Source organism: Castor canadensis, chromosome 17 (genome assembly GCF_047511655.1).
Source record: "Castor canadensis chromosome 17, mCasCan1.hap1v2, whole genome shotgun sequence".
NCBI classification, from domain to species: Eukaryota; Metazoa; Chordata; class Mammalia; order Rodentia; family Castoridae; genus Castor; species Castor canadensis.
This window is the reverse complement of record NC_133402.1, coordinates 53,893,233-53,905,235: the sequence shown is the minus strand read 5'-3', so window position 1 is coordinate 53,905,235 and position 12,003 is coordinate 53,893,233. Positions and strand designations below refer to the sequence as shown.

Genomic DNA, 12,003 nt, shown 5'->3' with positions numbered 1-12,003 from the left:
TGGGAAACTGGAGAGCAGATCAGGAAGCTCATGCAGCAGCTCTCCGGGTGTCACCTGCCCTGCCTGTGGCTGTAACTGCTGCATTCCTCTCAATCCCACTGACAGAATGTGTTCCACATTACTCTTGTCATGAATGTGAGTGGTTTACTCAAGAGGAAGGAAAATATTGTAGAAGCGGATGGTATCAGCTTGCAGATGGGTGGATAGTGAGTCCAGAGACATTAGCCCCCACCTTTGTAAAGAATGCCCATCGGGACTCTCATATGGGAAAGTCTGCCATTGAGCAATTGCTGATCCCCTGCCTCACCAGTCTAGCCAGCAATATTTGTAAGCAATGTGAAACATGTGCCAAAAATAACCCCAAGCAGGGGTCCCTCCCTACACCAGGAATCCAACATGTGCATAGTTCCCCTTTTAAAGACTTAGAAGTAGACTTCGCTGAACTGCCCCGAATCAAGTACCTTCTGGTGATTGTGTGCACATTCTCTGGATGGGTAGAGGCTTTCCCCACCTGAACAGACAAGGCCCAAGAAGTGGTCCGTGCCTTACTAATAAAGGAAATAATTCCCAGTTTTGGGATTCCCATCTCCATTGGGTCAGACAATGGACCAGCTTTTGTGGCAGAAGTTCTTAAATAACTGGCAAAGGGACTAAAAATAACCTGGAACCTTCACACAGCGTACCGGCCTCAAACTTCAGGCAAAGTTGAAAGAATGAATCAGACACTGAAAACTCAGATGAGTAAACTCTGTCAGGAAACACACCTGACATGGGAACAGGTCTTGCCATTGGTCCTACTTAGGGTCAGGTGTAGTCCCACCAAGCAGACTGGGTTCTTGCCCTATGAGATTCTCTACGAAAGTCCACCCCCACTAATAAAGGACATTAAAGGAGATCTTAAAGAGATAGGAAATCTAACTTTGCTCCAACAGATGCATGGCTTGGGAAAGGTGCTCAATGACTTACACCACCATGTTTGAGAAGGACTCCCTATTAGCTTAACCACTGATGTACATTCCTTTAAGCCAGGCGATAAAGGAATGCAATCTTCAGCCTCTCCAGCCTCGGTGGAGAAGGCCCTATTTGGTGATCCTAACCACTCCCACAGCAATCAAGGAGTGAAGGAGGCAACTCCTGAGTGGAAGACTCAACTGGACTCCAGTGATCTGCTCAAGCTGACCCTGAGGGGGGGACCTTCAGCCCTACCCTAGTCACAAACCAGAAGCTGACTAGTCTACGCATGGCAGAAGCTTGAAGAATCAACTGGACAGATGGTTATTGGACTGTTGTTTCTCATGGGCAATGATATATGGTGGTGTTTGAGTTCTGCCGTCCCTTACACACCTCTCTTTTTGGTACTGTAACTTTATTTTAACCAGTAGCAATAATAGTAACTTCCCCAGTAGGATGGAGCAGAATCAAGAGGCTTTCTCTGGCAGTTTTCTTTTTCTCTCCTGCTAACAGGATGTGGTATTGTTTTTGGTTGCTTCTATTCTGTGTTCCTCCTACAAACCTAAACCCCCATGATGGTTCTCTACAAGAGAAAGATTTAAAACAATGTTTGGGGCTGTAGTAATTATGGTGTTTGGGTTCTTATATGCCCATGTGTGCTGCCACTGGTCATGCGGTCCATATTGATCCGGTTGAAAGCCATGGTGGAATGAAAAAGAGGTGCACAATTATATCTGTTACAAGGTTACCAAAAAGTAAATCTCATCCCTGAGGATGAAAAAGATGATGCATTTTGACAAAGTGTCAAAGCATCAAATCGGGGAATGTTGGAGCCAGATGGCTATTTTTCTGGGATTTACTGTGTGTCTAGAATTTGCCTTGAATTCCCTATTCTGGGGACTACAAGCAGCTTTCTGCAAGCTCAAAAGTGTCACAGCTAGGCTCTGCAAGGTTTCCTGTGACTGTGACCACATTCTGTAGGGGGTTGAGGGAAAACTCTCTAACCAATTTGTTTCTCTGTAACTGGCTTGTCTTTCTGACCACCTGTGAACCATCTATTGCAAAACCCCTTGGTTACATAACCCACCTGGGGGTATATAACTCATCTCCTGACTCTGATCAGGGCTCAGGGCTTTGAGAAATTATCTTCCCTGAGTCCACTAGCGTAATAAAAATTCCTGCTTCCTGAAAAGTGGTCTCGGTGACCTTGTTTCCCTTGCTGTTTCCTGCAACAAAACAGTCTCTGCAAAAGCCCGGGGCGTCTATTGTGGCATGGTTCTGCGTTTATGGGATAAGGTGGGAACTCCATATTGAGCTGATTAATGGCCATTTCCCGGGATGTGTAGGGCAAATGATGGGGAGATACCAGTTACACCCACAAAATAGACTTCATATGCTGAACTGGCGCAGGTGCTGTGGGACCACACATTTATGATGTCACTCAGGCTTGGGCGAAATGGAGATGAAACAGGTAAACAAGGGAGTACATAATGTGCAGTTTGCTGGTGCAAAAGTGGGAAAGGGAGGCAAGGAAAAGCCAGGAACTTAAAAAAAAAAAACGGACCTTGACAGGTCAACTAAAGGTGTCCCATCACACCATATGGACTGCCTCAATTGCAGCTGGGGTGGATCCTGCAGATGTAAACAGGCAATCTACAGTTATGCTGTTTGCCCTGTAGAAGGACTTTTCCACTGAACAGAAGAACACCAAATGCAAGGAAGGACAAACAAATGGAAAGGTAAAGACCCAGGTGTTGACCTTACAAGACCTGTTAAACAAGGACTAATGGGATGGGCAGGATATACAGGTAGCGGAGGAACTGCATGACCTACGGCCTCATATGGAACTACATACATATTGGCCGCCCCCCCACCATGTACAGCATGTACTTGCATTGGTGGATACTGGGGCTGAATGGACTTTGTTATTCAGCAACCCTACAAAATTCCAATGACCCACAGCAGTAATGGGTTGTTATGGTGGGTGCCCCATCCATATTGTAAAGGCACAAATGACACTGGGAATTAGACAATAGGCACCTCAGCTATAGAAGATGTACATATTCCCAGTGCAAAAATATATCCTGGGGGTGGATGTTCTCCCAGGATTATGGCTAGTCACTACTGTGGGAAAATCTCAGCTACACATATGAACAGTAAAACGGTGGTCTGGGCATTCACATCACCCTCCTGTATGTGTGCCAGCACCTGCATGGGTGGAGCATGTGAAACAATATAAGCTGCCAGGAGGCCATGAAGAGATAACAGGCACTACTGTAGCATCGAAAAAGGCCAAAATTACCTTCCCAGCACACAGCACTTATAATTCTCCCATATGGCATATAGGGGAAGAGGATGAAACTTGACACATGACTGTGGACAATCAGGAGCTCAATAGAGCATGTTACAATGCCCTCAGCTAAGGACATTTTGGACCAATTGACTTTGGTGGACATGGCTAATGCTTTCTTCTCTATAGATTTGGTGCCAGGAAGTCAAGCTCACTTTGCCTTTACCTGGCAAGGTTGCCAATGGACATTTTTGGTGTTGCTCAAAAATATATGCATAGTCCGACACTATGCCATAATTTGGTTGCCAAGGACTTGGCTACTTGGACACGTCCCGGTGTATACTTGGCTCATTGTGTTGATGACATTTTATTCACCTCTCATTCTCTTACAACAGTAAAGGCAGCAGTGGCATCTCTGCAACTGGCTCTATCATGATGGAGTTGGGAAGTCAACCAAGCCAAAGGGTAAGGACCTGAGTGCTCTGTCAAATTCTTGAATGTGGTAAGTTTGGGTAAGACTCAGGTGACTCCCAACACTGTTGTTGACAAACTAGAGGGATTCCTGATACTCCAGGTCAAAGTACAGCTACACGCCTTCTTACATCTGTTGGAATACTGGAGGCATTTGTCCCACACATGGCTTAAACTGTAGCTCCCCCACATGCCACAACATGAAAGGGCATGACATAGGATTAGACTGACTTGATGCAGACTGCCTCCGTTAAGGCAAAAACAGTTAGTGGCTTAAATGCAAGCCCTTACTGTTATTAGGAACAGCAAACCATTTAAACTGGATGTTACTGTAGAGCCAACAGGATGTGTTTGGGGTCTCTGGGAAAGACAGGATGACACAAAAATGCCTACTGGCTTTTGGTCCCAATTGTGAAAAGGAGCTAAACTCCACTACACTTTGAGAAAAAGCTAGAGTCAAGGTATGCCATTCCAATAGCTACAGGACCCCTAACAGGGAAACAAGATTTAAGATCTATACTAAGCATCCCATGGCAGGATGGGTACAATTTTGGTCAAAGTCTCTCAGGACAGGAGTAACTTCAAGTTCCCCAGGACGGGAATAACTCAAATTCCCATATTGGCCAAGGGGGGGAGCCTATTAGGAACAACATGCTAATTTGCAGTCCAGTCTGTTAGGAGAACAGCTGGCAGCTGTTTTAGCACCTTTTGAATTTACTTCTGGTGAAGTTTATGTCCCAGATATAGGATGGTCCATAGTCCATATGAGGAAGGAATGATGCCACTACTTGATATACCGATGGCAGCTGTCAGGGAGGGCCTACCTTAGTGGTAACCATGGGATACCAGGTAGATCCAAAAACCTATGACATAAACAAGGCTATGGACAAAGTGCTCAGTGTGGGCTGAGCTACAGGCTGTATGACATATTGTAAAGGAGGAACACTCCCCTATACATATAACTATGGACAGTGGGGCTGTGTATAAGGGCTTAACTATTGGCTGCTACCATGAAAAAGCCAAGACTGGCAAATGGGACAAGCACCCTATGGGGTATACAATTGTGACGAGACTTATGGGACTGGAGACACCATCAGCAGATGTATTGTCCAACATTAGAACTGGGGAAATTCATCCCTTGGGAGTAACGTGGCTCCACGAGGCACTTGGTCATGTGGGGGCACAAACTATAGCAGCCATGGGACCACAATTAGGAGTTACTACTACCAGTATGAAAGTGTGCAATGCTTGCTCCAAGAATGCCGAGGAGCAGCATGACGCTGTTTCCTTAGGGAATGTTGATAGAGGGCGGAAACCCCACAGGATTGGCAGATTGGCTATATTGGGCCTCTACTGAGATCACTAGGCAATTATACTTTGACTGTGGTGGCTAGTGCCTCTGGCCTTTTGTTTGCATCTGCTGCTATGCATGCTTTCCAGGATACGACTATCCGAGGCCTAAAACAACTTATGTCAGCCTCTGGCACACCCGTGACTATACACAGTGATCAGGGCACTCATTTTGGTGGACACAAGGTACAGACATGAGCTCAGGAAAAGGGCATTCAATAAAAATTACATGTGCCATATCAGCCACAGGCTACTGAAATGATTGGATGATATAATGAGATGTTAAAGTGCTGTTTGCATGTAACGGCACCTCGTCCCCCCTCTTAGAATAGATGGGCTAATCGACTCCCTAATGTTGTATGCTCATTAATTGAGTAGCCCAGGAGAGATGGCCATTCTCCATTAGATAGGCTGTTGATGTCAGGCAAGATGCATTTAAAAGAGGTCTGGAAAGGTACTTCTCTACCAGCCCCACAGGTAGATCGAGGATTGCTAATGCTGCCTGCTCCAATTACAATTTCAAAAGGGCAAACACAGGATTGCTTTTGGCCATGGATGACACATGGTTCTTCCTCACCATGGATGGCGATGGTATGGCCTACTGCTTTGGGACAGGAACATCAATTAGTAATTGAAACTCCTGTGGGTCTGTGGCTCTGACCCATTGTTGTCTCCATTTTACAGACTGCTACTGCTATTTCAAGAGGCTCTTATGTTTTTTACTGGAGCCTTCTTTCAGTGTTGCCCACAACCGTGCAATCTGGACTCCTCCAGAGGGAGTGGTAGTGGTGCCTGGGTTGTTGCCTGTAATGGCTACAGTATTGACTAGGACACCTCATACAACATGTATTTGCCTGATGGATGGTATTTACCAGCAGTAGTTTCTTCTGCTTTGTTATCATCTTTCCCAGGTGACCAGTAACTCTCTGCTGTCCTGGGCACACATATATGCTGCTGTGCACAATGTCTCCCACTGCTGGGTATACACAGACTTACCGATGGATGTAGTTGGAGGACTGCCCTACACTATACACCCAGCTACCCAAGAAGACTGAAATCATCTGTTCCAGTGCAACCATACAGAATGGGACTAGGATCATCAACAACAGCTGATTAAGACTTCGTTAGGACAGAAACATGACAATGTGCCACCCCCTATTGGCTATGCCATATGGAATGGGTGGGGGTGGATATCAACAGAATAAGTGGAATTACAAGTACAGGCACCCCTATGTATAGAACAAACCAAAGGAGACTCTAAGTGAGTAGCTGGTTGGCTACCCAGAAAATTCTGTAATACTATTATTTATCCTTTGCCTGGACATTGGTGGGATAATCATTTTTGTGCCAGCACTAAACCAGTCATCTGGACCCTACCTGGGTATATGTGAGTATGTGGACATCACGGATGGCCCTATCTTCCAGGACATTGGCTAGGGTGTTATACTTGGGGCCATCTGCATATACATGGGACCATTCTGGCTACTTTAAAATAGGCCCCTGCCAACTGGGATACTGTACACCATAGATAACACAGGACCAAGGGAAAAATAATACAAATAGATGCCCTTACTTGTGACCCTTTACAAAAATGATGGCGTAACCTAGGGTCCACCTTGCCATAGAAAATGTTGTTGTGACTTCTAAATTCAAGAATCTTCCTTAGGGGCCCGAAAACCATACAAGGATGAAACTGCATGGGGTGGGTAAAGTGTGTGGAGACCATATTGTCAATCACACAGGTGCGACCTTGGGGGGTGGGGTGCAGCCCTGGGAACGAATGCTATCCTGGGACCAACACAACCTTGAAGGGTAACCATGGAAACATAACCTTGGGCCACTAGGCCCTGGCTTGATGCCAAAGTGCACTTATGTAACAGAGTATGTGTTTATGAGCCCAGGCTGTATAACTGGCTTTTGGGGGTTTTAGAAGACAGGGATGACAGGTTGCCCTCATCTTTCCTTCCCTCCTACAGTCTGCTGTGTTGTTGCTTGAAATAAAGCTGCCTATCTATACACACAATTGCCTCCTGTTCTGGGTACATTCTTTTAATTTTCCACCAGACCCACTCCAGCACCATTGGCCAAAATAGTGAACATGACAAATATATAAGTGTAGAAAGGAAGCCCTAGTAAAATTAGGATAAAGTCTTACAGAATTCCATCATAACCTAGGAGTGAGAACAGCTATTCTAAATAGAACTCAAAATATAGAAGCCACATAAGAATGAGTGGAGATGGCCAGGTGCAGTACTTACACCTATAATCCAAGCTACTCAGGAGGCAAAGATTGGTAGAATTGTGATTAGAGATTAGCCTGGGCAAAAAAAAAAAAAAAAAGTTAGCAAAATCCAATCAATAACCTGGGCATAGTGGTGCATTCCTGTCATCCCAGCTACGAGGAGGCATAAGTAGGATCATGGTCTGAGGCTGGTCCCCCAAACAAAAACTCAAGACCCTATCTGAACAATAACTAAAGGAGTGTTTCAAGTGGTAGAGCACCTGACTAGCGAGTACGAGGCCAAGTTTAACCCCCAGTGCTGCCAATATGTATATTAAATATATATGGAGATGTTAAGTCAATAGGCAAACATGGTAATAATAAAATGTCATCCATATCACAACACGACTGTTGTAGAGACAGCTCCTAAATTTTTATATGATAAAGAAAAGCAGTAATCCAAAAGAAAAAGTCAGGGGATAGGAATAGAAAAATAAGTAAATACAAATGGTATTTAACTGAATTAAGATACCCCAGCCTATATCATAAGAAAAAAGCACGAGAGTACAGTGTTGTATGACAGAAGGTGACTTCAGACTTGCATTCATTCTCACTCACCTGTTATTCACTTTGGGGTCATGGGCACAGGATTTGAAAAGGAAGCCCAGGGAAGGGGTCCAGATAGTGGTGAATTCCCTCATGAACTATTCTAACCCGTTGCTGTAATCAGCCACCACAGACATCCTCAGTCCACAATTTTCAGAAGCCAAACTTTCATCTTTTGTCTCAGTCCTCGCTCTCATGCACACCACTAAGTCATACTATTTTTAACCTTGAATGGTTGAAGCCTCTTCTGGAATTCTTCGGACTTCAAAGTCTCACTCTCTAGTTCTTGAAAACGAGGGCAGTTTCTGAAAGGCAGGTAGAGCAACTGAAGACAAAAGAAAAAGCATAAGACTTTGATTAGTCAGAAGAGCTTTGCCAAAGAACCTGTGCCAAGATTTTAAGTTTCGTTAGGTCTAGAGATACCTTAATAAAAAATTCAAATGTGCATCAAGCAGAGTGGAAATTCTAAAATCAGAAAGAAAAGGTAAATGGCCTGGAGGTCTTAAAATGGTAGATCTGTACCCAGACCTGAAAAACTTTTTTTTTTTTCCTTTCATGACCTTGCTTGATGAGGAATGTGCTACTGGTAAGCTTTCACTCTTGCTGCTTTCCCAGTGAATGACTGTTATCTTGTTTCCCTGCCAACCCCTTTCATTTCCAGCACTAAGTGCACAATTGTGTATCTCTCTCCCACAGGAGTATGGAGAAATAAATTAGAGGTTTTGAAAAGAATCTTAAGAGGTCAACTAACCATCCACTGGCTTCAGCTCTTGCAAATTTGCAGGCTATTAAAATCAGGGTATATATTAAATGCATGGAAAATATAATTAAAAACCTATTAGGAGGACAAAATGATCATCCTAAAATGAGTTTAAATTTCACAATCTCTTGTAGTTTTAACTATAGTCTACATGTTGATGACTCTTAAGTTTATTTTGGTGTTCTCACTTCTCATCTGTACTGTATTTCCAGCCCTTGGAGGAGAATACTATTTGAGTATTTCTGCTCTTTTTTATGAAAACTATTTTTTAAGTTTAGGATTCATTAATACTACAAGGGGGTTCCATGTGAAAATTCCATCTATGCATCCAATGTATTTTGAACAAGTTCACTCCTCTGTTATATTCCTTTAACCCCCTCCCTCGTTCCACCCTTTTCTTTTTTAAATTATATTACTGTTGTACTGGTCATACATCATGACATTTACGATATACTGACAATATGTTTTAGTTAAATTCACTCCCTCCATCAACCTCCTTTATTTGAAGACCTCAAATTTAACATGTACAAAACTGAATTAAACTTCTTCATTTTTCTAACCATTTCCTCTTAGTAATTTCTCTACTTTTGCCAATGGCAAAACTTGTAAACCTGATAATCACTAGCCACTATTATTTGTCTACTTTCAAAATATATTTAAGATAGACTCCTTTATCTTCACTGCCTCTACCAGACCAAGCTACCATAATCTGCGTTTGAATCATTGTGAGCACTCCCTCTGGGGTCAGTTGATGTCCATTCCTTCTGCCTTCACAATTTCTTCTCCACACAGCAGCTCCACTATTCCTTTTCCTTTTAATTTAATTTTATTTATTTATTGTAGTACTAGAATTTGAACACAGGGCTTTAGGATTACTAGACATGTGCTCTACCCCCCATCCCCTTTGTGCTTTAGTTATTTTTCTGGTAGAGTCTTGTGCTTTTTGCTTGGGGCTAGCCTTAGACCCAAAATCCTCCTATTTACACCATCTGCATAGGTGAGATTACAGGCCTGAAACCACCACACCCAGTTGTCTGTTGAGATGCAGAAATGGTCTTACTTATTTTTGCCTGAGCTGGTCTCAAGCCTCAATACTCCAGATCTACACCTCCCAAATAGCTGGGAGTACAGAAGTGTGCTGCTATCCCTGGTGCCCTGAACTGCATCTCTGAGGTGTATTTTCCTTTTAAGTCATTATCAGGCAAATGCCTCAAGGCACCACTCATCACATGTACATAATACTGAATAAGGCATTCATTCCTCTCCTTTCCTACCTCTGAGGTCTGGTTCAAGTTCTCACTCTCTATGAAAACTTGAATCACTGTCCTGTCATAGGCCCAGAATGTCTTATTTTCTGAATTCCTCCAGCATGCACAATTTGCACTTGAAACTATTGCCCACTATCTTGTACTGTGTTCTGTGTGTTTCACACAAGCTAAGTTTCTTTCATCAAAATATATAATAATTAGAGAAGAAACTTAGCCTCATTTTCTGTACCTTCATTGCACCCAGCATAGCTGGGTACTAATTGACAGGTTTTGTTATACTTCTTAATTAATACAGAATTTTGTTTGTTTTAGTGAGTAGGTAGTTGGAAGTCAAAGGTAGATAATATTGCTTGCTTCTCTCCTTATGCTGCTTCTCTTTTCCCCTTCTAATAGCACCTGCATTCTTTTTATTGTGTAATGTAATCACTGTCATTCTGGATTATAGGTTAAATAGCTAAATTTAGTTCTGCTGTCCAGTCTTTATCTCTGCAGAAAAGCCTGCAGTGAAATTGATTTTTTTTTTATTTTCAGAAAAAAAATATTTTTAAGAACACATATAATATAATACTTAACTCCTGATTCTGTGACAGAAAAGGGATAAACAAGTCATCTTGACTTTTTAGGAAATACCAGAAAAATGGCTAGAGTAGATTTATCTTGAGTGGGGCTAGCAAGGGAGGACTGTTTCTACAAAGCATTTGGGAAGCATTCTTAAAGCAATTAAGTCAAATTTCTGGGAGTATAGGTGGGGCAAAGAGAATAGTAACATATTTCCAGAGGTCCCTGGGTGAAAAGTGGGGTCCATGCCTCAGCCGTAGAGAAATGAGGTGGTGCTATCATTTGAATATCATAGGGATTTATGTGTTGGAAAGTTGGTCTCCAATGTACTGAGAGGTGGAAGTTGTTTAGTCCATGAGGACTGAGCCCTTATGAATGGATTAATCCATTTGTGGATAAATGGATTAATGGCTTATTATGGGTTCAGAGTGGCCTCATTATGAAATGGAGCCTTCTCTGACACACTTACTTTGCCTTGCCTTGCAAAGATGTCTACCATGTCATGACCCACTAAGAAGGTTCTCATCAGATGCTGAGTGGTACCATGCTCTTGGGTTTCCTGGCATCCAGAATTTGAATCTCTATTCTGTATAGAGTACTCAATCTGTGTGATCCCTTATAGAAACAGGAAATGGTCACACCTGTGATGTGACTGCAGGGAAACTAGGGAAGCATTTCTTGTCCTAAACCGCTTCCTTCATATAGCCTTAAGTTCTACACTGGAAGATTAGATTTATTTATCACTATTTAAAAAATAGGAATTCAATTCATCTGAGAAAGTTAAAGTTCCTGTTCAGTCCCACCCTATATAAATGAAATTGAGAGTTTCTCTCAAACAGCCCCATTCAGGCAGCTTCATGTATAGTAGTGGTTCTCAAATTTGGCTACCTATGGAATTTTCAAGGGAGATTATTTTTAAAATATTGGTACCTGGGTCCCATCCTCAGAGACTGTGAGGAGTTTTGAAAACTCTCCAGGTGGTTCAGATATGCGACTAAGTTACAGAACCACTAGAAGATTGTTCTGGAAGAGTTGAGCCTAATTTTGATCCTGAAAATAATGCTTAAAAATCCATTAACCCATCCTGATGTGGCTTTGGATCACTTTTGTTATTTTACCTCTCTGAGCACTTTTGTTTCCATGCTATAAAACACTACTCTTATCTATTGAAGGCTGCTGTGAAAGGAAAATACAATGACATATATAAAGTATTGATTAAACTCCTATTTTGAAGTCAATCTCTCTTTTTTCCTCCACCAAGGAATGCAGATTTTTCAGGAGTGTTTGGTAAGCAGGGAGATCTTTGGATATTCTGGGAAGAGGAGAAACTTGTATTGAGCACCAAAAGCCTGGAAATTGAAGGGAGTCCACTGGGAGGTGTGTGTGCATCTAAAGACAAACAGGAACAAATCACAAAAAGTTGAAATGGTGGTAAAACCAAGTGAATGGTAGAGATTCAAAGAAAAATTAAATCTTCCTTTTTCTTTCCACGTCCTATATTGTCTCTCATACCTTTACTTACGAAAAA

At 42.5% G+C, this 12,003-nt stretch overlaps 1 protein-coding gene across 2 annotated transcripts in view; it reads right to left on the bottom strand.

The window, feature by feature from the left end:
- The window catches only part of Acp3 (acid phosphatase 3), a 72,470-nt gene that overhangs the window by 36,965 nt on the left and 23,502 nt on the right, over window positions 1-12,003 (bottom strand). For both annotated transcript variants that reach the window (XM_020164670.2, XM_074059826.1), the window contains exon 5: window positions 8,116-8,214. In XM_020164670.2, the coding sequence (XP_020020259.2) occupies window positions 8,116-8,214 (99 nt within the window). The remainder of the gene's footprint in view (window positions 1-8,115; window positions 8,215-12,003) is intronic.